Source organism: Calonectris borealis, chromosome 35 (assembly GCF_964195595.1).
Source record: "Calonectris borealis chromosome 35, bCalBor7.hap1.2, whole genome shotgun sequence".
NCBI classification, from domain to species: Eukaryota; Metazoa; Chordata; class Aves; order Procellariiformes; family Procellariidae; genus Calonectris; species Calonectris borealis.
The window spans coordinates 57,283-84,078 of NC_134346.1; the positions used below are offsets into that span (position 1 = coordinate 57,283).

General features: G+C 62.0%; 2 protein-coding genes across 2 annotated transcripts; both read right to left on the reverse strand.

The window, feature by feature from the left end:
• Window positions 1-1,681: 1,681 nt before the first annotated feature.
• On the reverse strand, window positions 1,682-3,397 carry LOC142074393 (apolipoprotein C-II-like). The gene is made up of 4 exons (XM_075134992.1): window positions 3,311-3,397; window positions 2,849-2,920; window positions 1,968-2,127; window positions 1,682-1,875 (listed from the first exon to the last, which is right to left on the reverse strand). The coding sequence occupies exons 2-4, from the start codon at window positions 2,910-2,912 to the stop codon at window positions 1,785-1,787; spliced, it is 315 nt and encodes a 104-aa protein (XP_074991093.1). The 5' UTR covers window positions 2,913-2,920; window positions 3,311-3,397; the 3' UTR covers window positions 1,682-1,784.
• An 11,649-nt stretch (window positions 3,398-15,046) lies between these two features.
• TOMM40 (translocase of outer mitochondrial membrane 40) lies at window positions 15,047-26,271 on the reverse strand. The gene is given in 11 exon segments (XM_075134957.1): window positions 15,047-15,195; window positions 18,743-18,845; window positions 18,941-19,017; window positions 19,127-19,201; window positions 19,204-19,248; window positions 20,762-20,867; window positions 24,552-24,653; window positions 24,756-24,848; window positions 24,937-25,004; window positions 25,748-25,948; window positions 26,226-26,271. Coding segments are annotated over 10 exon segments (1,002 nt in total). The 5' UTR covers window positions 25,941-25,948; window positions 26,226-26,271; the 3' UTR covers window positions 15,047-15,055.
• Window positions 26,272-26,796: the final 525 nt, after the last annotated feature.

Sequence of the window (26,796 nt, forward strand, 5' to 3'; positions counted from 1 at the left end):
CTCCCAGCTCTCTTAAAGGGCCAGCATCCCCTCCCAGGTCTCTTAAAGGACCAGCATCCCCCTCCCCAGCTCTCTTAAAGGGCCGGCATCCCCCTCCCCAGCTCTCTTAAAGGGCCAGCGCCCCGAAAAGCGGGTCTTAAAGGGCCAGCATCCCCCTCCCCAGCTCTCTTAAAGGGCCGGCATCCCCCTCCCCAGCTCTCTTAAAGGGCTAGCGCCCCGAAAAGCGGGTCTTAAAGGGCCAGCGTCCCCCTCCCCAGCTCTCTTAAAGGGCCGGCATCCCCCTCCCCAGCTCTCTTAAAGGGCCAGCATCCCCTCCCAGGTCTCTTAAAGGACCAGCATCCCCCTCCCCAGCTCTCTTAAAGGGCCAGCATCCCCTCCCAGGTCTCTTAAAGGGCCAGCATCCCCCTCCCCAGCTCTCTTAAAGGGCCGGCATCCCCCTCCCCAGCTCTCTTAAAGGGCCAGCGCCCCGAAAAGCAGGTCTTAAAGGGCCAGCGTCCCCCTCCCCAGCTCTCTTAAAGGGCCAGCATCCCCTCCCAGGTCTCTTAAAGGACCAGCATCCCCCTCCCCAGCTCTCTTAAAGGGCCGGCATCCCCCTCCCCAGCTCTCTTAAAGGGCCAGCGCCCAAAAAAGCGAGTCTTAAAGGACCAGCATCCCCCTCCCCAGCTCTCTTAAAGGGCCGGCATCCCCCTCCCCAGCTCTCTTAAAGGGCCAGCGCCCAAAAAAGCGGGTCTTAAAGGACCAGCATCCCCCTCCCCAGCTCTCTTAAAGGGCCGGCATCCCCCTCCCCAGCTCTCTTAAAGGGCCAGCATCCCCTCCCAGGTCTCTTAAAGGCCCAGCATCCCCCTCCCCAGCTCTCTTAAAGGCCCAGCGCCCCGAAAAGCGGGTCTTAAAGGGCCAGCGTCCCCCTCCCAGCTCTCTTAAAGGGCCAGCGCCCCACCTACCTCTCTGGGGGCGCATCCCGCCGGGGCCCGAGGTGGAAATGGGGCCAGGCCGGGATCGGGGCCCGTTATAGGCGGGGGAGGGGGAGGGAGGCCCCGCCCCGGAGGGAAATGTCACGGGTGTCGCGGCGGTGACCTAGGATGAGGGCGGGGCTTCGGGGTGCCTCTGGGCCTCCCGGGGGTGGGGGGGTGGGGGTGGGGTGGGTGTCGTGTCACGGGCAGCTGCGAGTGACGCTCGGGTTCACCCCCGTATGACATCATCTGCCCCATGGGACCCCCATCTTCTGCCCCATGGATCCCCCCGACTTCTGCCCCATGGGACCCCCATCTCCTGCCCCATGGGACCCCCATCTTCTGCCCCATGGGACCCCCCGACTTCTGCCCCATGGGACCCCCATCTCCTGCCCCATGGGACCCCCATCTTCTGCCCCATGGATCCCCATCTCCTGCCCCATGGGACCCCCATCTCCTGCCCCATAGATCCCCCCCCATCTTCTGCCCCATGGGACCCCCATCTCCCACCCAAACCCAGAAGAACCTCAGACCCACCACCACCTTGACGTCCCCGTGGAGACCCACCAAGACAACCAAGCTTTATTGGGGGGCTGGCACCCGATTAGAGGGGTCCTCAAGGCCCCGCCCACCCCAGAACCGCCATCTTGGGGGGCATCTGCCCCATGGGACCCCCATCTCCCACCCAAACCCAGAAGAACCTCAGACCCACCACCACCTTGACGTCCCCGTGGAGACCCACCAAGACAACCAAGCTTTATTGGGGGGCTGGCACCCAATTAGAGGGGTCCTCAAGGCCCCGCCCACCCCACAACGGCCATCTTGGGGGCGGGGTCACTCCTCCCCTTGCCACCAATGGTAGAGCTGATCGGTGAAGATGCCGGTGTAGGTCATCACCGCCGCCGACCCCTTCTCGTAGACGTCCCTTAGGGAGACGGGGGGGATCTTGGGGTCACCCATGGGTGGGCACCCCATGGGTGGGGGAGGGGTGGGGGGGAGGGGAAGCACCCAACTTACCGGATCTTCTCCTGGGTGGAGGGAAGTTTGAGGCGATCCAAGAGGCCACCGGCCACCGAACCCGCCTGGCCCAGGTAGCCGGCGGCAACGGTGCGGAGCTGGGTGAGGGTGCTGGGGGGGTCGGGGTGCTGGGTGGGGGCGGGGGTGGCGGCGGTGGTGGCTGTGGGGGAAGGGTGAGATGGGTGGGGGGTGGTTTGGGTTGGGGGGTCTGGGTGGGATTGGGGGTGCGGTGGGTGGGGGTCTGGGTGCTGGGTGGGGTCTGGGTGGGATTGGGGGTGCAATGGGTGGGGGTCTGGGTGGGATTGGGGGTGCGGTGGGTGGGGGTCTGGGTGCTGGGTGGGGTCTGGGTGGGATTGGGGTGCCATGGGTGGGGGTCTGGGTGCTGGGTGGGGTCTGGGTGGGATTGGGGTGCAATGGGGGGGTCTGGGTGGGATTGGGGTGCAATGGGTGGGGGTTTGGGTGCTGGGTGGGGTCTGGGTGGGATTGGGGTGCAATGGGTGGGGTCTGGGTGGGATTGGGGTGCGGTGGGTGGGGGTCTGGGTGCTGGGTGGGGTCTGGGTGGGATTGGGGTGCAATGGGGGGGTCTGGGTGGGATTGGGGTGCGGTGGGTGGGGGTCTGGGTGCTGGGTGGGGTCTGGGTGGGATTGGGGTGCAATGGGTGGGGTCTGGGTGGGATTGGGGTGCGGTGGGTGGGGGTCTGGGTGCTGGGTGGGGTCTGGGTGGGATTGGGGTGCAATGGGGGGGTCTGGGTGGGATTGGGGTGCGGTGGGTGGGGGTCTGGGTGCTGGGTGGGGTCTGGGTGGGATTGGGGTGCAATGGGTGGGGTCTGGGTGGGATTGGGGTGCGGTGGGTGGGGGCTGGGTGCTGGGGGGGGGTCTCACCCGAGCAGAGCAGCAGCAGGAGCAGGAGCGAAGCCGCCATCGTTTCGGGGTGTCCCCGGGCCATGCTCTGCCCTGGAGGGGGACCCCAAAACTGACGGGGGCACCCCAAAACCCCCCCAGCCCCTCCCCCACCGGTTTTGGGGTTCAACCCTCCCCAAGAACCCCCCAAAACCCCTTCCCCACCCCGCAGCCCCTCCCCCACCGATTTGGGGGTTCAGCCGCCCCCAAGAGCCCCCCAAAACCCCTCCCCCACCCCCCAACCCCCTCGATTTTGGGGTTCACTCCCCCAAGAGCCTCCAAAAACCCCTCCCCCACCGATTTTGGGGTTCACCCCCCTCCCCAAAAGCCCCCCCAAACCCCTCCTCCACCTCCCCCCAACCCCTCCCCCACCAATTTTGGGGGTCACCCCCACCCGAGAACCCCCCAAAACCTCCCTCCCCTCCCCTCCCCCCCAGCACCCACCCGTGGTGGCGGCCGCTCCGTTCCCCTCCCCCACCCGGGGTCCCCCCCTTTATAGGGGCCGGGTGGGGGGAGGGGGGCAAAGTCCGGGTAAACAGAGCGGGGGGCGAGGCCGGGGGTGGGGGGAGGGGCGGGGCGGGGGAGGGGCGCAAGCGCTGCCTGTGCAAGGGGGGGGGGTGCAAAAGTGGGGTGCAAGGAGGGGGGGGGTGCCCCCCCCCCCCCGCGCGTGCAAAAGCGGGGTGCAAGGTGTTGGGGTGCTCCCCCCCCCCTCGCCCCCTCCCCCTCCCTGCGGCTGGGGGGGGGAGGGGAGGTGTTGCGTCACGCCCCCACCCCTCTCCCCGCCCCCACCCCCCGGGCATTGCGTCACCCGTCCGGGGATTGCGTCACAGTCCCGTGGAGTGCCCCCTCCCCCCCCCCCCCCCGGGCATTGCACCCCAAAATCCACCGCACCCCAATATCCCCTGCACCCCAAAATCCATTGCACCCCCCTGCTTTGCACCCCAAAATCCACCGCACCCCAATATCCCCTGCACCCCAATATCCATTGCACCCCCCTGCCTTGCACCCCCAAGTCCACGGCACCCCCGAGCATTGCACCCCAAAATCCACCGCACCCCAACATCCACCGCACCCCAACATCCCTTGCACCCCAAAATCCACCGCACCCCAAAATCCACCGCATCCCTTGCACCCCCAAATCCACGGCACCCCCGAGCATTGCACCCCAAAATCCACCGCACCCCAACATCCATTGCAGCCCCGAGCATTGCACCCCAAAACCCACCGCACCCCACCAGTCCTTGCACCCCAAAATCCTTTGCACCCCCAAATCCACGGCACCCCCAAGCATTGCACCCCAAAATCCATTGCAACCCCATGCTTTGCACCCCAAAATCCACCGCACCCCAAAAGCCATTGCAGCCCCGAGCATTGCACCCCAAAACTCACCGCACCCCAATATCCCTTGCACCCCCAAAATCCAGTGCACCCCAAAACCCACCACATCCCAACATCCATTGCACCCCGACATCCCTTGCACCCCAAAATCCACGGCAGCCCCTTTGCAGTGCACCCCAAAATCCACTGCACCCCAAAATCCATTGCACCCCCGAGCATTGCACCCCAAAATCCACCAAACCCCAACACCCTTTGCACCCCAACACCCTTTGCACCCCAACATCCACTGCACCCCAACATCCACTGCACCCCAAAACCCATTGCACCCCCATTTCCAGCAGCCCGGGGGCACCCGGAGCTGGTTATCGGGGTGCACTGAGCCCTTTTGGGGTGCACTGCGTCCTTTTGGGGTGCAGGGTGTGGTATTGGGGTGCGGGGTGTGATATTGGGGTGCACAGAGGTCTATTGGGGTGCTGGGTGTCCTTTCGGGGTGCTGGGTGTCTTTTTGGGGTGCAGGGGTGATATCGGGGTGCACAGAGGTCTATTGGGGTGCGGGGTGTGATATTGGGGTGCACTGAGACCTTTTGGGGTGCAGGGTGTCCCTATGGGGTGCGGGGTGTGATATTGGGGTGCACTGAGACCTTTTGGGGTGCAGGGTGTCCCTATGGGGTGCGGAGTGTGATATTGGGGTGCGGGGTGTGATATTGGGGTGCACAGAGGTCTATTGGGGTGCAGGGTGTCCTTTCGGGGTGCTGGGTGTGATATTGGGGTGCTGGGTGTCCTTTTGGGGTGCGGGGTGTGATATTGGGGTGCACAGAGGTCTATTGGGGTGCGGGGTGTGATATCGGGGTGCAGGGTGTACTTTTGGGGTGCACAGAGGTCTGTTGAGGTGCGGGGTGTGATATTGGGGTGCAGGGTGTGATATTGGGGTGCACTGAGACCTTTTGGGGTGCAGGGTGTCCCTATGGGGTGCGGGGTGTGATATTGGGGTGCGGGGTGTGATATTGGGGTGCACAGAGGTCTATTGGGGTGCTGGGTGTCCTTTCGGGGTGCGGGGTGTGATATTGGGGTGCAGGGTGTGATATTGGGGTGCACAGAGGTCTGTTGAGGTGCGGGGTGTGATATTGGGGTGCGGGGTGTGATATTGGGGTGCACTGAGTCCTTTTGGGGTGCGGGGTGTCCTTTCGGGGTGCTGGGTGTCCTTTCGGGGTGCAGGGTGTGATATTGGGGTGCTGGGTGTCCTTTTGGGGTGCACTGAGTCCTTTTGGGGTGCGGGGTGTGATATTGGGGTGCACAGAGGTCTATTGGGGTGCACTGGCTCCTTTTGGGGTACTGGGTGTCCTTTTGGGGTGCAGGGTGTGATATGGGGGTGCTGGGTGTCCCTATGGGGTGCTGGGTGTCCTTTTGGGGTGCGGGGTGTGATATTGGGGTGCGGGGTGTGATATTGGGGTGCCCCCCCATAACTCAGAGCCACAGAGCCAGGAGTCTCCCCTCATTATTTATTGGGGCGCAGGGGGGGGCGAACCCCCATCTCCAGCAGCCTTGGGGTGCCCAGCCCTAATTATTGAGGTGCACCCCAACCCCACCCATCACCACCAGCCATTTTTTGGGGGTGCAACCCCTCCCCCCCCCCAACCACCACCACCACCATCGAAGCCGCCTCAATCTTCCAAGCTTTGGGGGACCTCGGGGTCCCCCCAAATCCCCCCTCGAGCCCCCCAACTCTGGCGCAGGGCGGCCGCCCTCTCCCCTATGGATTGGCCGTAGGCGTCCCAACGCCGTCGCAATTCTTCTCCGTCCCGATTCCAACGTTTCCGAAGTTTCCGGGCGTAGGTGGCCCCCCGATTTTTTAACTCCCCCCAACTCAATTCCAAAGCCGTCCGAGCTTCCACCCCGTATTCCGTCACCCTCCCCCAGGCGTCCGCCGCCTCCGTCTCCAGGGTGGTCCTCAGGGCGCTCACTTGGTTCTCCAGTTCCGTCACCAAGGATCTGCGGGGACAGGTTTTTGGGGGGGGGGGGGGAGTCATTTTGGAGACCGTAGAGGAGCCATGGAGACCTTATGGAGTCTGTGGTGTCCCCTTGGGGTGCATCAAGTCCCCATGGGGTCCATCAAGTCCCTATGGGGTCCATCAAGTCTCCATGGGGTCCATCAAGTCCCTATGGGGTCCACCAAGAGCTTTTGGGATCCACCAAGTCCCCATGGGGTCCACCAAGAGCTTTTTGGGGTCCCTATGGGGTCCACCAAGAGCTTTTGGGATCCACCAAGTCCCCATGGGGTCCACCAAGAGCTTTTTGGGGTCCCTATGGGGTCCACCAAGAGCTTTTGGGATCCACCAAGTCCCCATGGGGTCCACCAAGAGCTTTTTGGGGTCCCTATGGGGTCCATCAAGTCTCCATGGGGTCCACCAAGACACCTTGAGGTGCACCAAGTCCCCATAGGGTCCATGGTGTCCCCTTGAGGTGCATCAAGTTCCTATGGGGTCCACCAAGACATCTTGAGGTGCACCAAGTCCCCATGGGGTCCATCAAGTCCCTATGGGGTCCATGGTGTCCCTATGGGGTCCATAGTGTCCCCTTGGGGTCCACCAAGTCCCTATGGGGTCCATCAAGTCTCTATGGGGTCCACCAAGACACCTTGAGGTGCACCAAGTCCCTATGGGGTCCACCAAGACATTTTGGGGTCCACCAAGTCCCCATGGGGTCCACCAAGAGCTTTTGGGGTCCACCAAGTCTCCATGGGGTCCACCAAGACACCTTGAGGTGCACTAAGTCCCTATGGGGTCCATCAAGACCCTTTGGAGTCCACCAAGTCCCTATGGGGTCCACCAAGTCTCCGTGGGGTCCACCAGGTCCCCATGGGGTCCACCAAGACCCTATGGGGTCCACCAAGTCTCCATGGGGTCCACCAAGTCCCTATGGGGTCCACCAAGACCTTTTGGGGTTCACCAAGACCCTTTGGGGTCCACCAAGTCCCTATGGGGTCCACCAAGATCTTTTGGGGTCCATGGTGTCCTCATGGGGTCCACCAGGTCCCCATGGGGTCCACCAAGTCCCTATAGGTTCCACCAAGACCCTATGGAGTCCATGGTGTCCCCTTGGGATGCACCCCCAAATTTTGGGGTGCCCCCCCAGATCCCCTCCCCCTTTTTAGGGGTGCTCCCCCCTCCCCCAAGTCATGGGGTGCCAAGACCCTTCCCCAATCCCCTCCCCATTTTTTGGGGTGCCAGCCCTCCCCCAAGTTTTGGGGTACCTCCCCAAGTTTTGGGGTGCCCCCCCCAGATCCCCTCCCCATTTTTAGGGGTGCTCCCCCCTCCCCCAAGTTATGGAGTACCAAGACCCTTCCCCAATCCCCTCCCCATTTTTTTGGGGTGCCAGCCGCCCCCCCCAAGTTTTGGGGTGACCCCTCCCAAGTTTTGGGGTGCCCCCCCACCCCCCCAAAAAAAAACTCACTGCAGCTTCTGGATGAGGGGGAAGCGCCGCGGCCAGGCCGTCGCGTTCTCCGCCGCCTGCCCCAGCACCCCCAGGTACCCCCAAATTTTTCGGGGGGGGGGCGTGGTGGGGTTGGGGGGGGCCAGCTCAGCCCCACAGCCTGGCAGAATTTTGGGGGGGGGGTATTATTGGGGGGGGGGGTCACCCCAAATGGGTAAGGGGGGGCACCCCAAAACGCCTCTTCTCACTTTTGGGGTGACCTCCCCCAAAAGCCCTCCCTCAATTTGGGGTGGCCCCCCCTCCCCCCAATCAGCCCCCCCCCCCTTTGGGATGCACCCTCAGCACCCCAAAACCCCTCCCCAGTTTGGGGTGCCCCCCCCCCCAAATCAGCCTCCCTCAATTTGGGGTGCCCCCCCCAAAACCCCTTCCCAATTTGGGGTGCCCCCCCCAAATCACCCTCCCCCAATTTGGGGTGCCCCCTCCAGCACCCCAAAATCCCCCCTCCCCATTTTGGGGTTCCCCCCCCAAATCAGCCTCCACCCCTTTTGGGGTGCCCCCTCCCAAAACCCCTCCCCATTTTGGGGTGCTCCCCCCCAATTCAGCCCCCTCCCACTTTTTGGGGTCCCCCTCCCAAAACCCCTCCCCATTTTGGGGTGCTCCCCCCCAATTCAGCCCCCTCCCACTTTTTGGGGTCCCCCCCCAAAAACCCCTCCCCATTTTGGGGTCCCCCCCCCAAACCCCTCCCCAATTTGGGGTGCCCCCCCAAATCAGCACCCTCCTTTTGGGGTGCCCACCCAGCACCCCAAAATCTGCGCGCCCCCCCCCCCCCCCCGCGGGGGGGGACACACTGGAGGGGGGGTCCCAGTTTGGGGGGTGGTGACACTGGGGGCACTGGGGGGGTCCCAGTTTGGGGGGGGTGACGCTGGGGGTGGTGACACTGGGGGGGTCCCAGTTTGGGGGAGGGTGTGACACTGGGGGGGTCCCAGTTTGGGGGGGTGACGCTGGGGGGGTGACACTGGGGGGGTCCCAGTTTGGGGGGGGGTGACACTGGGGGGGTGACAGTGGGGGGGGGTGACACTGAGGGGGGGCGACACTGGGGGGGGTCCCAGTTTGGGGGGGGTTACACTGGGGGCACTGGGGGGGTCCCAGTTTGGGGGGGGTGACGCTGGGGGGGTGACACTGGGGGGGTCCCAGTTTGGGGGGGGTGACACTGGGGGGGTGACAGTGGGGGGGGGCGACACTGGGGGGGGGGGGTGACACTGAGGGGGGTCCCAGTTTGGGGGGGGGTGACACTGGGACGGTGACACTGGGGGCACTGGAGGGGGTCCCAGTTGGAGGGGGTGACACTGGGACGGTGACACTGGGGGGGGGTGACACTGGGGGGGGTCCCAGTTTGGGGGGGGTGACACTGGGGGGGTGACACTGGGGGGGGGTCCCAGTTTGGGGGGGGTGACACTGGGGAGGGTGACACTGGGGGGGTTGTCACTGGGGGGGTGACACTGGGGGCAACGACACTGGGGGGGGGGTCCCAGTTGGGGGGGTGACACTGGGAGGGGGTCCCAGTTGGGGGGGGTGACACTGGGGGGGGGGTCACTCACCCGCCAGCAGCGTCGCTGCCACCAGCAGGACCCAGAGCTTCATGGTGGCACCTAAGGGGGGGACAGGGACGGGTTGGGGTCCCCAATGTCCCCAAAGTGTCCCCAATGTCCCCAACGTTTGTCCCCAAAGTGTCCCCAACGTCCCCAACCTGTCCCCTTGACCCAAAATTGTCCCCTTTGTCCCCAAACCTCCCTGTCCCCAATGTCCCCAACCCGTCCCTTGTCCCCAACCTGTCCCCAATGTCCCCAACGTCCCCAACCTGTCCCCTTGTCCCAAAATTGTCCCCTTTGTCCCCAAACCTCCCTGTCCCCAAAGTGTCCCCAACCCGTCCCTTGTCCCCAACTTGTCCCCAATGTCCCCAACCTGTCCCCGATGTCCCCAACATCCCCAAGCTGTCCCCTGCCCCAATGTCCCCAACTTGTCCCCAACGTCCCCAACCTGTCCCCTGCCCCAATGTCCCCAACTTGTCCCCAATGTCCCCAACCTGTCCCCAATGTCCCCAACCCATCCCCAACGTCCCCAACCTGTCCCCTGCCCCAACGTCCCCAACCTGTCCCTTGTCCCCAACTTGTCCCCAATGTCCCCAACCTGTCCTCGATGTCCCCAACGTCCCCAAGCTGTCCCCTGCCCCAATGTCCCCAACTTGTCCCCAATGTCCCCAACGTCCCCAACCTGTCCCCTGCCCCGATGTCCCCAACTTGTCCCCAACCTGTCCCTTGTCCCCAACTTGTCCCCAATGTCCCCAACCTGTCCCCGATGTCCCCAATGTCCCCAAGCTGTCCCCTGCCCCAATGTCCCCAACTTGTCCCCAATGTCCCCAACCTGTCCCCAATGTCCCCAACCCGTCCCTTGTCCCCAACTTGTCCCCAATGTCCCCAACCTGTCCTCAATGTCCCCAATGTCCCCAACCTGTCCCCTGCCCCAATGTCCCCAACTTGTCCCCAATGTCCCCAACGTCCCCAACCTGTCCCCTGCCCCGATGTCCCCAACTTGTCCCCAATGTCCCCAACCTGTCCCTTGTCCCCAACCTGTCCCCTGTCCCCATGACGTCCCCAATGTCCCCAAAGTGACCCCTAAACTGTCCCCACTGTCCCCAACCTGTGTCCCCGTCCCCAAACTGTCCCCAAACGGTCCCCTCCCTGTTGTCCCCAACCTGGATCCCCATGTCCCTAAACTGTCCCAAATGTCCCCAACCTGTCCCCTAAACTGTCCCAATTGTCCCCAACCTGTGTCCCCGTCCCTAAAGTGTCCCCAATGTCCCCAACCTGTCCCTTGTCCCCAATTTGTCCCCAATGTCCCCAACCTGTCCCCAAATGTCCCCAAAGTGTCCCCAATGTCCCCAAAAAGTGCCCCCAACCTGTCCCCATGTCCCCAAACTGTCCCCAATGTCCCCAAAAAGTGTCCCCAACCTGTCCCGTGTCCCCAGAAAAGTGTCCCCAACTTGTCCCCCTGTCCCCAAACTGTCCCAAATGTCCCCAGAAGTGTCCCCAATTTGTCCCCCATGTCCCCAATCTGTCCCCAAATGGTCTCTGAAGTGTCCCCAACTTGTCCTCTGTCCCCAAAGTGTCCCCAATGTCCCCAAAACGTGTCCCCAACCTGTCCCTGTGTCCCCAAACTGTCCCCAATGTCCCCAAAAAGTGTCCCCAACTTGTCCCCTTGTCCCAAAACTGTGCCAAATGTCCCCAAAAACTGTCCCCAACTTGTCCCCAATGTCCCCAAAGTGTCCCAAATGTCCCCAAAAAGTGTCCCCAACCTGTCCCGTCCCCAAAGTGTCTCCGATGTCCCCAAAGTGTCCCCAATGTCCCCCAAAAAGTCTCCCCAACTTGTCCCCGTGTCCCCAGAAGTGTCCCCAATTTGTCCCCCATGTCCCCAATCTGTCCCCAAATGTCCCCAACTGGTCCCTGAAGTGTCCCCAATTTGTCCCCTGTCCCCAAAGTGTCCCCAATGTCCCCAAAAAGTGTCCCCAACTTGTCCCCTTGTCCCAAAACTGTGCCAAATGTCCCCAAAACGTGTCCCCAACTTGTCCCCAATGTCCCCAAAGTGTTCCCAATGTCCCCCAAAAAGTCTCCCCAACTTGTCCCTGTGTCCCCAAAGTGTCCCCGATGTCCGCAAAGTGTCCCCAACCTGTCCCCTGTCCCCAAAGTGTCCCCAATGTCCCCAAAGTGTCCCCAATGTCCCCCAAAACATGTCCCCAACTTGTCCCCGTGTCCCCAAACTGTCCCCAATGTCCCCAAAACGTGTCCCCAACTTGTCCCCAATGTCCCCAAAGTGTCCCCGATGTCCCCAGTGTCCCCAATATCCCCCAAAACGTGTCCCCAACTTGTCCCCAATCTGTCCCCAAATGTCCCCGACGTACCTCCCCCACCCCCAACCCACCCCTGTCCCCAACGTCCCCCCCCCCCCCCCCCCACCCCGTGTCCCTGTCACCTGTGGGGCGCGCGGGGTCCCTTCGCCTTGGCACCCGCCCTGGGGGCCCCTTAAATCCCCCCCCCCGGGAATGGGGCGGGGCTGGGGGGGGGGAGGGGCCGTGCCGGGGGGGAGGGGAGGGGGCAAAGGTCACCCCCACCCCCCCTCCACCCCCCACCCCTCCCTCCTCCACCCCCCCCCACCAAAGCAATGGGGGGCACCCCAAAACCCCTCCCCTCCCCCCAGCAGCACCCCAAAATTGGGGTGGGGGAGGGGGGCATGGGGGGTGTGGGGGGGTGTCCCCCCCATCCCCGTGATGTCATGTGTGTGTCATGTCCCCCCCTCCCCCCCCCGGGCACCGCCCACGCCGCACTTTGCCCCCGCGGCCGTGGCACCCCGACGTGGCGGGGGGGGGGTCAAGGTCCAAGGGGGGGGGGGGAAGGGGGGAGGGGCCATGGGGGGGAGGGGCACCCCGCAATTGGGGTCAAGGCTCTAAATTGGGGGGGGTGGGGGTGGGGGGAGCTTGAAATGGGGGGGGCGAACCCGCAAAATGGGGAGGTGAACCCCAAAATAGGAGGCGAACCCCCAAAATAGGGGGGCGAACCCCCAAAATGGGGGGGTGAACCCCCAAACTGGGGGGTGAAATTCCGAACTGAGGGGGTGAACCCCCAAAATAGGGGGGCGAACCCCCAAAATAAGGGGGCGAACCCCCAAACTGGGGGGTGAAATTCCAAACTGGGGGGTGAACCCCCAAAATAGGGGGCAAACCCCCAAAATAGGGGGGCGAACCCCCAAAATGGGGGGTGAACCCCCAAACTGGGGGGTGAAATTCCGAACTGAGGGGGTGAACCCCCAAAATAGGGGGGCGAACCCCCAAAATGGGGGGTGAACCTCCAAACTGGGGGGTGAAATTCCGAACTGAGGGGGTGAACCCCCAAAATAGGGGGCGAACCCCCAAAATGGGGGGGTGAACCCCCAAACTGGGGGGTGAAATTCCAAACTGGGGGGTGAACCCCCAAAATAGGGGGCAAACCCCCAAAATAGGGGGGCGAACCCCCAAAATGGGGGGGTGAAATTCCAAACTGAGGGGGTGAACCCCCAAAATAGGGGGCGAACCCCCAAAATAGGGGGGTGAACCCCCAAACTGGAAGGTGAAATTCCAAACTGGGGGGGGTGAACCCCAAAATAGGGGGCGAACCCCCAAAATAAGGGTGTGAACCCCCAAACTGGGGGTTGAAACTCCAAACTGGGGGGGGTGAACCCCCAAAATGGGGAGTGAACCCCGAAACTGGGGGGTGAAATTCCAAACTGGGGGGGTGAACCCCCAAAATAGCGGGGGGGTGAACCCCCAAAATGGGACGGAACTCCAAAATGGGGGCAGGGGTGAACCCCTAAATCTGGGGTGAGCCTTCCCCCCCCAAAATGGGGGGGGGTTGAACCCCCAAATTGGCTTGGGAGGGGTGAACCCCCAAATCGGGGCTGAACCCCACTTGCCCCCACCCCACCCATGGGCCCTCCCCCCCAAAATTACCCCCGCCGGGGTCCCCCAAACCCCCCCCCCGAATAACTTGGGGTGCCCCCTAAAATACCATGGGGTGCCCCCCCAAATATTGGGGTTCACCCCCTCATCCCATCAACGCCACGCCCCCTTCCCCTCCCCTCCCTTTTTGGGGTGTCACAGTCTTGGGGGGGGGCAAGAAGGGATGTGGGGCGCAATGGGGGGGGTACCCCAAATTTTGGGGGTGCCCTCCCCCAGAAAAAGGAGGAGACCCCCCCCAAAAAAAACGAGGCCAGTTGCTTTATTGGGAGCGTCTCGGGCCCCGCGCCGCGATGTGGGGGGGCTGGGGGGGCCCCCCCAAATCTTTTTTTGGGGGGGCAGGTCTCCTCGGTACATTTGAGGGCCCCCCCCCTGCACCCCAAAATTGAGCCAGTCTCTGGGGTGTCCTCCTCGGGTGGAGGGGGGGGGCAGGATTTGGGGGGGCCCCCCCTTTTCCCCCGGGGGGGGGCAAGTCCAAAGTGGTGGGGGGAGACCCCCCAAAAGTGGCCTCTGGGGGCCCCCCCCTTCCCCCCCGGGGGGGGGGGGGGGCGAGTCCAAAGTGGGGGGGGACCCCCCCAAAAGTGGCCTTTGGGGGGGCCCCCGCCATGTTGGGGGGGGGGGACACGGTGGCCGCCGGCAGCTGTGGGGTGTTGGGGGAGGAAGAGGAGGGTGGGGAGGAGGAAGATGAAGGGGAGGCAGAGGAAGAAGAGGGGGAGGAGGAGGAGGAAGATGAAGGGGAGAGGGAGGAAGAAGAGGGGAAGGAGGAGGAGGAAGATGAAGGCGAGAGGGAGGAAGAAGGGGGAGGAGGAGGAGGAAGATGAAGGGGAGGCGGAGGAAGAAGAGGGGGAGGGGGAGGAGGAAGATGGACGCGAGGAGGAGGAAGATGGAGGCGAGGAAGGTGAAGAGGAGGAGGGTGAAGATGAAGGCGAGGAGGAGGAAGGGGAGGAGGCTGAGGGTGCAGGGGAGGAGGCTGAAGGTGGGGTGAGGAGGAAGATGAAGAGGAGGAAGATGAAGGTGAGGATGAAGGGGAGGAAGATGAAGGTAGGGAGGAAGGTGAGGAGGAGGATGACGAAGGCGAGGCGGAGGATGAAGGGGAGGAGGAAGACGAAGGTGAGGAGGAGGAAGGGGAGGAAAAAGAGGAAGATGAAGGGGAGGAGGAAGGCGAGGAGGAAGATGAAGGCGAGGAGGAGGATGGACGTGAGGAGGAGGAGGAAGGTGAGGAGGAAGATGAAGGTGACGAGGAGGAGGCAGGCGAGGAGGAAGAAGGTGAGGAGGAAGATGAAGGTGACGAGGAGGAGGCAGGCGAGGAGGAAGAAGGTGAGGAGGAAGATGAAGGTGACGAGGAGGAGGCAGGCGAGGAGGAAGAAGGTGAGGAGGAGGATGGAGGTGAGGAGGAAGGCGAGGAGGAAGATGGAGGTGAGGAGGAGGATGGAGGCAAGGAGGAGGAAGATGAAGGGGAGGAGATCGGAGAGGAGGAGGAGGAAGGGGAGGAGGCTGGAAGTGAGGAAGATGAGGATGACGGGAAGGAAGAGGAGGATGGCAGTGAGGACGATGAAGGGGAGGACGACGAAGAGGAGGAGGAGGAAGATGAAGAGGATGAAGAGGAGGACGCTGAAGAGGAGGACGCTGAAGAGGAGGAGGAGGACGCTGAAGAGGAGGAGGAGGAAGATGAAGAGGATGAAGAGGAGGACGCTGAAGAGGAGGACGCTGAAGAGGAGGAGGAGGACGCTGAAGAGGAGGAGGAGGAGGATGGCAGTGAGGATGATGAAGAGGAGGAGGAGGAGGACGACGAAGAGGAGGAGGAGGAAGAGGAGGGCGATGAAGAGGAGGAAGATGAGGAGGAGGAGGAAGATGAAGAGGAGGAGGAGGAAGAGGAGGCTCTAGCCGATGGTGAGGCCGAAGCCGCAGTGGAACTTGTTCTTGCGGTGGTTGAGGAAGGCCCCCAGCGCCAGCGTCAGGGGCAGCGGTGGCAGCTTCTTCTCCAGGACCGCCCCCACCACCCAGCTGCTGTCCACCGAGCCTGGGGACAGCATGGGGACATCGTGGGGACATGGGGACAGCATGGGGACATCACCGGGGACGTGGGGACAGCATGGGGACATCATGGGGACATGGGGACATCATGGGGACATCATGGGGACATCACCAGGGGCGTGGGGACATCATGGGGACATCATGGGGGCATCATGGGGACATGGGGGCATCATGGGGGCATCACTAGGGACGTGAGGACATCATGGGGACATCATGGGGACATCATGGGGACATCACCGGGGACATGGGGACATCATGGGGACATCATGGGGGCATCACCAGGGACGTGGGGACATCATGGGGACATCATGGGGGCATCATGGGGACATGGGGGCATCATGGGGGCATCACTAGGGACGTGGGGACATCATGGAGACATCATGGGGACATCGTGGGGACATGGGGACATGATGGGGACATCACCAGGGGCATCACCGGGGGCATGGGGACATCATGGGGACATCATGGGGACATCATGGGGGCATCATGGGGACATGGGGGCATCATGGGGGCATCACTAGGGACGTGGGGACATCATGGAGACATCATGGGGACATCGTGGGGACATGGGGACATCATGGGGGCATCACCGGGGGCATGGGGACATCATGGGGACATCGTAGGGACATGGGGACATCATGGGGACATCACCGGGGGCATGGGGACATCATGGGGGCATCACCAGGGACGTGGGGACATCATGGAGACATCATGGGGACATCGTGGGGACATGGGGACATCATGGGGGCATCAGCGGGGGCATGGGGACATCATGGGGACATCACCAGGGGCATCACCGGGGGCATGGGGACATCATGGGGACATCATGGGGGCATCATGGGGACATCATGGGGGCATCATGGGGACATGGGGGCATCATGGGGGCATCACTAGGGACGTGGGGACATCATGGAGACATCATGGGGACATCGTGGGGACATGGGGACATCATGGGGACATCACTGGGGGCATGGGGACATCATGGGGACATCGTAGGGACATGGGGACATCATGGGGACATCACCGGGGGCATGGGGACATCATGGGGGCATCACCAGGGACGTGGGGACATCATGGAGACATCATGGGGACATCGTGGGGACATGGGGACATCATGGGGGCATCAGCGGGGGCATGGGGACATCATGGGGACATCATGGGGGCATCATGGGGACATGGGGACATCATGGGGGCATCACCGGGGGCATGGGGACATCATGGGGACATCATGGGGACATCGTGGGGACATGGGGACATCATGGGGACATCACTGGGGGCATGGGGACATCATGGGGACATCATGGGGGCATCACCGGGGGCATGGGGACATGATGGGGACATGGGGGCATCATGGGGGCATCATGGGGGCATCATGGGGACATCATGGGGGCATCACCAGGGGCATGGGGACATCATGGGGACATCATGGAGACATCATGGGGACATCATGGGGGCATGGGGACATCATGGGGGCATCACCGGGGGCATGGGGACATCATGGGGACATCATGGGGACATCGTGGGGACATGGGGACATCATGGGGACATCACTGGGGGCATGGGGACATCATGGGGACATCATGGGGGCATCACCAGGGACGTGGAGACATCATGGGGGCATCATGGGGACATCATGGGGACATCACCAGGGGCATGGGGACATCATGGGGACATCATGGAGACATCATGGGGACATCATGGGGGCATGGGGACATCATGGGGGCATCACCAGGGATGTGGGGACATCATGGGGGCATCATGGGGACATGGGGACATCATGGGGATATCATGGGGGCATCATGGGGGGCATCAGCGGGGGCATGGGGACATCATGGGGGCATCATGGGGACATCATGGGGACATCACCAGGGGCATGGGGACATCATGGGGGCATCATGGGGGCATCATGGGGGCATCATGGGGGCATGGGGACATCATGGGGGCATCACCGGGGACGTGGGGACATCATGGGGGCATCATGGGGACATGGAGACATCATGGGGGCATCACCGGGGACATGGGGACATCACGGTGACATCACGGTGACATCACGAGGGCACGGGGACATCACGGGGACATCACGGGGGGGGACTTGGGGACATCACGGGGGTGCACGGGGCCATTTTGGGGCGCAGGGAACCCATTCCAACCCCCCCCCAATTTTGGGGCTCCCCCACCTCAATCCCCCCCCCCATATTTTTGGGGTCCCCCCCATCTCACCCCCCCATATTTTGGGGTCCCCCCATATTTTTGGTGTCCCTCCATCTCCCCCCCTATTTTTTGGGGTCCCCCCCATATTTTTGGGGTCCCTCCATCTCCCCCCCCTATTTTTTGGGGTCCCCCCCATATTTTTGGGGTCCCTCCATCTCCCCCCCCTATTTTTTGGGGTCCCCCCATATTTTTGGGGTCCCCCCATCTCACCCCCCCCATATTTTGGGGTCCCCCCCATATTTTTGGGGTCCCCCATCTCACCCCCCCTATTTTTTGGGGTCCCCCCATATTTTTGGGGTCCCCCATCTCACCCCCCCTATTTTTTGGGGTCCCCCCATATTTTTGGGGTCCCCCATCTCACCCCCCCATATTTTGGGGTCCCCCCCATATTTTTGGGGTCCCCCCATCTCACCCCCCCATATTTTGAGGTCCCCCCATACTTTTTGGGTTCCCCCCTTATTTTAGGGTCCCCTCCCTATTTTTCGGGGTCCCCCCTATTTTTGGGGTCCCCCCCAATATTTTAGGGCCCCCCTCATATTTTAGGGTCCCCTCCCTATTTTTTGGGGTCCCCCCCATATTTTTGGGGTCCCCCCATCTCACCCCCCCCCAGTTTTTGAGTCCCATCTCAAACCCTCCTTATCTTTGGGCTCTCCCCTACCCCATCATCTCGGGGTGCCCCCCACCCATATTTTGGGGTCCCCCCAATATTTTAGGGTCCCCCTCATATTTTAGGGTCCCCTCCCTATTTTTTGGGGTCCCCCCCATATTTTTGGGGTCCCCCCATCTCACCCCCCCCCCCGAAATTTTTGTGTCCTATCTCAAACCCTCCTTATCTTTGGGCTCTCCCCTACCCCATCATCCCGGGGTGCCCCCCACCCATATTTTGGGGTCCCCCCAATATTTTAGGGTCCCCCTCATATTTTAGGGTCCCCTCCCTATTTTTTGGGGTCCCTCCCATATTTTTGGGGTCCCCCCATCTCACACCCCCCCCCCAAATTTCTGTGTCCCATCTCAAACCCTCCTTATTTTTGGTCTCTCCCCTACCCCATCATCTCGGGGTGCCCCCCCCCCATATTTTGGGGTCCCCCCAATATTTTAGGGTCCCCCCATATTTTAGGGTCCCCTCCCTATTTTTTGGGGTCCCCGCATATTTTTGGGGTCCCCCCATCTCACCCCCCCCCAATTTTTGTGTCCCATCTCAAACCCTCCTTATCTTTGGGCTCTCCCCTACCCCATCATCTCGGGGTGCCCCCCACCCATATTTTGGGGTCCCCCCCTATATTTTGGGGTCCCCCCCATAGTTTCGGGGTCCCCCCCCGTACCCCTAAAAAGCAGATTGCCCTTGGGCAGCTCCAACTGGTACCCGAAGGCGACGCTGGTGTCCTGCAGCCGGGTGCTGGCCTCGAACTCCACCCCCACCTGCAACTGTTTTTTTTGGGGTGCAAGGGGGGGGGTGTCACCCACCCCGTAGCACCCCAAAAATTTTGGGGTACCCCCCCCCTTGCACCCCTTTTCCTTACCTGCTCGTTAGCTCGGTGGTAATAAGTGGCGTGCGCACCCGCTTGTCCCACCGTCAGGGTGCCGATCCAGTTGGGTGCTGTGTGGGGGGGGGGGGGTGTGGGTTTTTGGGGGGCTCCTTGATTTTTTGGGGTGCCCCTTGGAAATTTTTGGGGTGCCCCCCTAAAATTTGGGGGGGGGGGTTTAACCTGTGTAGCGGCCGGCGAGGGAGATGACGGTGCCTTCCTCCCCGGGGCGTCGGTGATAGACCAGTTCCCCCCCAACGCCAAAGTTGGGGTGATGCTCTGGAGATAATGGGCCACCAGGATCCCTAAAAAAAAAATGGGGGGGCCCCCTCAGTTTTGGGGGGACCCCCCCCTCTTGGGGGCACCCCAAAATCGAGGGGAGGTGGGGAAGGACCCAGAGGGTGCAGGGGAGGGGGCGGAAGTGGGGCGGTTTTGGTGGGATTTTTGGGGGGGGGGGGGGGGTGTTCTGCTGGGGGATTTTGGGGGTTCAGTATTTTTGGGGGTACCCCCCCTCTTCAAAATATTGGGGGGCCCCATTTTGGGGTGCCCAGGTCAGGGATCCCCCCAAAATTTTGGGGGTTCCCCATTTTGGGGGGCTCCCCTGACCCCACCACCATATTGGGGTGCCCCATTTTGGGGTGCCCAGGTCAGGGATCCCCCCAAAATTTTGGGGTGCCCCACTTCTAGGGGGGCCCCTTGAGCCACCCAAGATATTGGGGTGCCCAGGTCAGGGACCCCCCAAAATTTGGGGGTGCTCCATTTGGAGGGGGTTCCCTTGAGCCCCCAAGATATCGGGGTGCCCAGGTCAGGGACCCCCCAAAATTTGGGGGTGCCCCATTTGGGGGGGGTTCCCTTGAGCCCCCCAAGATATTGGGGTGCCCCATTTTGGGGTGCCCAGGTCAGGGACCCCCCAAAATTTGGGGGTGCCCCATTTGGGGGGGGTTCCCTTGAGCCCCCCAAGATATTGGGGTGCCCCATTTTGGGGTGCCCAGGTCAGGGATCCCCCCAAAATTTTGGGGTTCCCCATTTCGGGGGGGGCCCCTTGAGCCCCCCAAGATATCAGGGTGCCCCATTTTGGGGTGCCCAGGTGAGGGACCCCCCAAAATTTGGGGGTGCCCCATTTCGAGGGGGGTTCCCTTGAGCCCCCCAAGATATTGGGGTGCCCCATTTTGGGGTGCCCAGGTCAGGGACCCCCCCAAAATTTTGGGGTTCCCCATTTCAGGGGGGGGTTCCCTTGAGCCCCCCAAGATATTGGGGTGCCCAGGTCAGGGACCCCCCAAAATTTGGGGGTGCCCCATTTCGAGGGGGGTTCCCTTGAGCCCCCCAAGATATTGGGGTGCCCCATTTTGGGGTGCCCAGGTCAGGGACCCCCCAAAATTTGGGGGTGCCCCATTTCGAGGGGGGTTCCCTTGAGCCCCCCAAGATATTGGGGTGCCCCATTTTGGGGTGCCCAGGTCAGGGACCCCCCAAAATTTGGGGGTGCCTCATTTTGAAGGGGGTTCCCTTGAGCCCCCCAAGATATTGGGGTGCCCCATTTTGGGGTGCCCAGGTCAGGGACCCCCCAAAATTTGGGGGTTCCCCATTTCGGGGGGGGCCCCTTGAGCCCCCCAAGATATCGGGGTGCCCCATTTCGGGGTGCCCAGTCCGGGGACCCCCCCAAAAATTTGGGGGTTCCCCATTTCGCAACCCCCATCACATCAATTCCGATTTCTCCCTTTTTTGGGGGGGGGGTGTGTTGTTCCCTGACCCCCCTAAAAATTTTGAGGGGGGGTCCCCCAAATTTTGGGGGGGTCCCCCCTATTTTTTGGGGGTGCTTACCTGACCCCACCAAGATATCGGGGTTCCCCAGGGTGACGGCGGCCGTGAAATCAGCCCCCCGATATTCGCCGTCCACCTGCCAGTTGACGAACTTCGCCTGCTGCGTCTGCGAGGGGGGGGGGGGGGGGGAGAAAAGGGGGTGAAGGGGGGGTCCCCCAATTTTTTGGGGGGGTCCCCCCACTTTTTAGGGGGTCCCCCAGTTTTTGGGGGGGTCCCCATTTATGGTGGGGAGTCCCCATTGTATGTGGGGGCCCCCTTTTTTAGAGGTTCCCTCTTTTTTTAGGGGGTGGCCGATTTTTTTTGGGGGGTCCCCCCAGCTTTTAGGGGTCTCCCCAATTTTGGGGGGTCCCCCCATTTTTTAGGGGGGGTCCCCATTATTTTTGGGGCCCCCATTTTAGAGGGGAGCCCCCTTTTTTAGGGGGTTCCTCTTATCTTGGAGCTTCCCTCTTTTTTTAGGGGGTTGTGAATTTTTTTGGGGGGTCCCCAGTTTTTAGGGGTCCCCCAATTTCTTGGGGGGGTCCCCAATTTTCTGGGGGTCCCCCCATTTTTTAGGGGGGTCCCCATTATTTTTGGGGTCCCCATTTTAGAGGGGAGCCCCCTTTTTTAGGGGGTTCCTCTTTTCTTGGAAATTCCCTCTTTTTCTAGGGGGTCCCTGACTTTTTTGGGGGGGGTTCCCCACTTTTTAGGGGTCCCCCAATTTCTTGGGGGCATCCCCCCAATTTTCTGGGGGTCCCCCCATTTTTTAGGGGGGTCCCCATTATTTTTGGGGTCCCCATTTTAGAGGGGAGTCCCCTTTTTTAGGGGGTTCCTCTTTTCTTGGAGCTTCCCTCTTTTTTTAGGGGGTTGTGAATTTTTTTGGGGGGTCCCCAGTTTTTAGGGGTCCCCTAATTTCTTGGGGGGTCCCCAATTTTGGGGGGTCCCCCCATTTTTTAGGGGGGTCCCCATTATTTTTGGGGTCCCCATTTTAGAGGGGAGCCCCCTTTTTTAGGGGGTTCCTCTTTTCTTGGAGCTTCCCTCTTTTTTTAGGGGGTTGTGAATTTTTTTGGGGGGTCCCCAGTTTTTAGGGGTCCCCCAATTTCTTGGGGGGGTCCCCAATTTTGGGGGGTCCCCCCATTTTTTAGGGGGGTTCCCCATTATTTGGGGGGTCCCCATTTTATAGGGGAGCCCCCTTTTTTAGGGGGTTCCTCTTTTCTTGGAGATTCTCTCTTTTTTTAGGGGGTCCCTGACTTTTTGGGGGGGTTCCCCACTTTTTAGGGGTCCCCCAATTTCTTGGGGGGGTCCCCAATTTTCTGGGGGTCCCCCCCTTTTTTTAGGAGTTGCCCCTTTTAGAGGGAGGTCCCCCCTTTTTTAGGGGGTCCCCCTTTTTTGGGGGCGAGTCCCTCCATTTTTAGGTGTTCCCTATTTTCAGGGATCCTTCCCTTTTTGGGGGGGTCCCTCTTTTTTTGGGGGAGTCCCCCATTTTTAGGGGGTCCCCCCATTTTTTAGGAGTTGCCCCTTTTAGAGGGGGTCCCCCCTTTTTTGGGGGTTCCCCTTTTTTAGGGGTCCCCCTTTTTTGGGGGGGGAGTCCCTTCATTATTAAGGCTTTCCCTCATTTTTAGGGGCTCCCCATTTTCAGGAGTCCCTCCCTTTTTAGGGGGGTCCCTCCCTTTTTGGGGGGGTCCCCCATTTTTAGGGGGTCTCCCCATTTTTTAGGAGTCCCCCCCTTTTTGAGGGGGGTCCCCCCTTTCTTGGTGGTCTCCCTTTTTTTGGGGGGAGTCCCTCCATTTTGAAGGCTTTCCCTCCTTTTTAGAGGCTCCCCATTTTCATGGGTCCTTCCCTTTTTAGGGGGGTCCCCCTATTTTTTTGGGGGGTCTCCCATTTTCAGCAGGTCTCCCCATTTTTTAGGAGTCCCCCCCTTTTTGAGGGGGGTCCCCCCTTTTTTGGGGGTCCCCCTTTTTTGAGGGGGCGTCCCTTCATTATTAAGGCTTTCCCTCCTTTTTAGGGGCTCCCCATTTTCAGGGGTCCCTCCCTTTCTAGAGGGGTCCCCCTTTTTTTTGGGGGGTCCCCCATTTTTAGGGGGTCTCCCCATTTTTTAGGAGTCCCCCCCTTTTTGAGGGGGTCCCCCTTTTTTGGGGGTCCCCCTTTTTTTGGGGGGAGTCCCTCCATTTTTAAGGCTTTCCCTCATTTTTAGGGGCTCCCCATTGTCAGGGGTCCCTCCCTTTTTAGGGGGGTCCCCCTATTTTTTGGGGGGGTCCCCCATTTTTAGGGGGTCTCCCCATTTTTTAGGAGTTGCTCCTTTTAGAGGGGGGTCCCCCCTTTTTTGGGGGTCCCTCTTTTTTGGGGGGGCATCCCTTCATTATTAAGGCTTTCCCTCATTTTTAGGGGCTCCCCATTTTCAGGGGTCCTTCCCTTTTTAGGGGGGTCCCCCTTTTTTTTGGGGTGTCTCCCATTTTTAGGGGGTCTCCCCATTTTTTAGGAGTTGCTCCTTTTAGAGGGGGGTCCCCCCTTTTTTGGGGGTCCCCCTTTTTTGAGGGGGCGTCCCTTCATTATTAAGGCTTTCCCTCATTTTTAGGGGCTCCCCATTTTCAGGAGTCCCTCCCTTTTTAGGGGGGTCCCTCCCTTTTTGGGGGGGTCCCCCATTTTTAGGGGGTTTCCCCATTTTTTAGGAGTCCCCCCCTTTTTGAGGGGGGTCCCCCCTTTTTTGGGGGTCCCCCTTTTTTTGGGGGGAGTCCCTCCATTTTTAAGGCTTTCCCTCATTTTTAGAGGCTCCCCATTTTCAGGGATCCTTCCCTTTTTAGGGGGGTCCCCCTTTTTTTTGGGGGGTCTCCCATTTTTAGGGGGTCCCCCCTTTCTTTAGGAGTGCCCCCTTTTTGAGGGGGGTCCCCCCTTTTTTGGTGGTCCCCCTTTTTTGAGGGGGCGTCCCTTCATTATTAAGGCTTTCCCTCCTTTTTAGGGGCTCCCCATTTTCAGGGGTCCCTCCCTTTCTAGAGGGGTCCCCCTTTTTTTTGGGGGGTCCCCCATTTTTAGGGGGTCTCCCCATTTTTTAGGAGTTGTTCCTTTTTGAGGGGGGTCCCCCCTTTTTTGGGGGTCCCCCTTTTTTGGGGGGAGTCCCTCCATTTCTAAGGCTTTCCCTCATTTTTAGAGGCTCCCCATTTTCAGGAGTCCCTCCCTTTTTAGGGGGGTCCCCCTTTTTTTTGGGGTGTCTCCCATTTTTAGGGGGTCTCCCCATTTTTTAGGAGTTGCTCCTTTTAGAGGGGGGTCCCCCCTTTTTTGGGGGTCCCCCTTTTTTGAGGGGGCGTCCCTTCATTATTAAGGCTTTCCCTCATTTTTAGGGGCTCCCCATTGTCAGGGGTCCTTCCCTTTTTAGGGGGGTCCCCCTTTTTTTTGGGGGGGTCTCCCATTTTTAGGGGGTCTCCCCATTTTTTAGGAGTTGTTCCTTTTTGAGGGGGGTCCCCCCTTTTTTGGGGGTCCCCCTTTTTTGGGGGGGAGTCCCTTCATTATTAAGGCTTTCCCTCATTTTTAGGGGCTCCCCATTTTCAGAAGTCCTTCCCCTTTTAGGGGGGTCCCCCTTTTTTTTTGGGGGGTCTCCCATTTTTAGGGGGTCTCCCCATTTTTTAGGAGTCCCCCCCTTCTTGAGGGGGGTCCCCACTTTTTTGGTGGTCCCCCTTTTTTGTGGGGGAGTCCCTCCATTTTGAAGGTTTTCCCTCATTTTCCGGGGCTCCCCCTTTTCAGGGGTCTCTCTATTTTTAAGGGGGGGTCCCTCCCTTTTTAGGGGGGTCCCCCTTTTTTAGGGGGGGCCCCCCAACTTTACCTGGAAGGCCACTTTGGAGCGGAGACGCGTCGTCAGCTGGTGAATGACCTGGGCGTTGAGGCTGCCGCTGTTGTCCATGTCCCCCACCAACACTGGGAACGCCTGGATGGTTTTGGGGGGATGGGGGGGGCCCCCCCATAATTTTAGGGGTGCTCCGCATATGGGAAGGGGTCCCCCAATCCCTCCTGCACCCCTAAAACTCACCTCCGTAGGGCTGAGCTGCTTAGTACCCACGTAGGTCGCCCCGAAATGGTAGTTGGACTCCCCAAGAGTGCTGAGGGCGACTGTGTGGTTAACCTGGGGGAGGGGGGGGGTGTTGGATTTTGGGGGTGCTGGGGGGGTACCCCAATATTTCCAACCTTCCCCCAGCACCCCCAAAACTTACCTGGAAGTGGTTGCTGAGCCCCTTGTTCACCGTCAGTTTGACGCCCTCCATTTGGACGGGGAAGAGCTCTGGAAGAAGGGGGGGGGGGGTGTGCGGGGTTTTGGGGGGACCCTTGGGTTTTGGGGGGACACACCCCGGTTTTGGGGTGCGGAGGGGGGGATGGGGGGGGTTGGGGGGACCCCCAGATGGGGGGGACCCCGGTTTTGGGGTGGGGAGGGGAGGTTGGGGGGAGCCCCATATGGGGGGGACCCTGGTTTTGGGGTGGGGAGGGGAGGTTGGGGGGACCCCCAGATGGGGGGGGACCCCGGTTTTGGGGTGGGGACCTCAGTTTTGGGGTGCAGAGGAGGGTTGGGGTGGGAGGGGCCTTGGGGGGGGCACTGGGGGGGTGTGAGGTTTTGGGGGGACCCAGAGATGGGGGGGGACCCCGGTTTTGGGGTGCGGGGGGGGGGATGTGGGGTGTTAGGGGGACCCCAGCGTTTGAGGGGGACCCCAGTTTTGGGGTGCGGAGGGGGATTGGGGGGGGGGGGCGCAGTGGGGGGGATTGTGGGGTGCACCGTGGGGATGGGGGGGGCATGGGGGGGGGACCCCGTTTTTGGGGTGCGCGGAGGGGGGGTGTTGGGGGGGACCCCCAGATATGGGGTGGGATCCGGTTTTGGGGTGCAGAGGTGGGGCTGGGGGGGGCACGGCGGGGATGGGGGGGGGTCCCACGGCTATGGGGGGGAAACTGGGGGGACTGGGGGGATGTGGGGGGGCAGGGGGGAGGGGGGATCAGATTTGGGGGTGCCCCCCCCCCCCCCAAAAAAAGACTCACCCTTGCAGCGGCGGTGGCACTCCTCGAAGGCGCCGGGGTTGGGCAGGGGGTCCCCCCCGGGCTCCGTGGGACGGGGGGGGACCCCCAAACCGCTGACGGGGGGGGGTCCCCCAAAACCGGGGGGGACGGGCAAGAGGGGGGGAGGGGCGCTGGGGGGGGGAGGGGGGGAGCCGGCGGCCAGGACGTTGCCCATGGTGGGGGCTGGGGGGGGGGGGGGAGGGAGGGGGTCAGACCCCCCCTCAACCCCCCCCCCCATGAGGGGGGACCCCAAATCCCCCCCCCCAATATGGGGGGCCCGATCTTGCCCCCCCCCCCCAAAAATCGCCCCCCCCCCCCGTGGCCCCACATTGGGGGGGGCCCGATCCTGGCGCCCCCCCCCCCCCCAAATCGACACCCCCCCCCCCGGCCCCACACTCGGGGGGCCCGATCGTGCCCCCCCCCCCCGAGCCCCCCAATTCCCCCCCCCCCCCCCACTCACGCGGCGGCGAGCAGAGAGCGCCGAGCGCGGCTACCGCGGGCTCCACCCCCTCCCCCCGCTCCTATTGGCCGCCGCCGAGCCCGCCCCGCCTCCCAGCGCCCGCCGGCGCGCTCCCATTGGTGGGCGCCGCGCGGGGCACCGCCCCCACCTTCGCGCTACCCTCCCGCCTCTTCCGGTGAGGGAGGGAGGGGCTGCGGGGAAGCGGGGGGGGTGGGAACCGCGCTCCCCGCGCCGCCGGCTCCGATTGGCCGCCGCCCAGCGTCGCCCCGCCTCCGCCGCGCGCCCATTGGCCGCCGCAAGGGCGGGCCGCCGGGCGCGCGCCGCCCGGCCATAGAGTCGGCAAGGGCGCGCGGGCTGGAGAGGCCGCCGTGGGCGCCGCCATTTTGAGGCGGGAGCCGCCGGGAGGGGGGGGAGGACCAGCTCCATGGCAACGGAGCCATGAGGGGAGGAGGGAGGGGCCTATATAGGAGCTATAGGGGATATCCCCCCCCCGTATGGGAGCTATAGGGGATCCCCCCCCCCTCCGTATGGGAGCTATAGGGGACCGCCCCATGGGGCAGCCATAGGGGAC

Excerpts from the sequence above, each read along its gene's own strand:
- LOC142074393 (XM_075134992.1), bottom strand. The coding sequence starts at position 2,912 with ATGGCCCGGGGACACCCCGAAACGATGGCGGCTTCGCTCCTGCTCCTG. Across the intron at positions 2,128-2,848 it reads CCTGCTGCTGCTCTGCTCGG|CCACCACCGCCGCCACCCCC; the intron begins GTGAGACCCCCC and ends CTTCCCCCACAG. Across the intron at positions 1,876-1,967 it reads TCCACCCAGGAGAAGATCCG|GGACGTCTACGAGAAGGGGT; the intron begins GTAAGTTGGGTG and ends CGTCTCCCTAAG.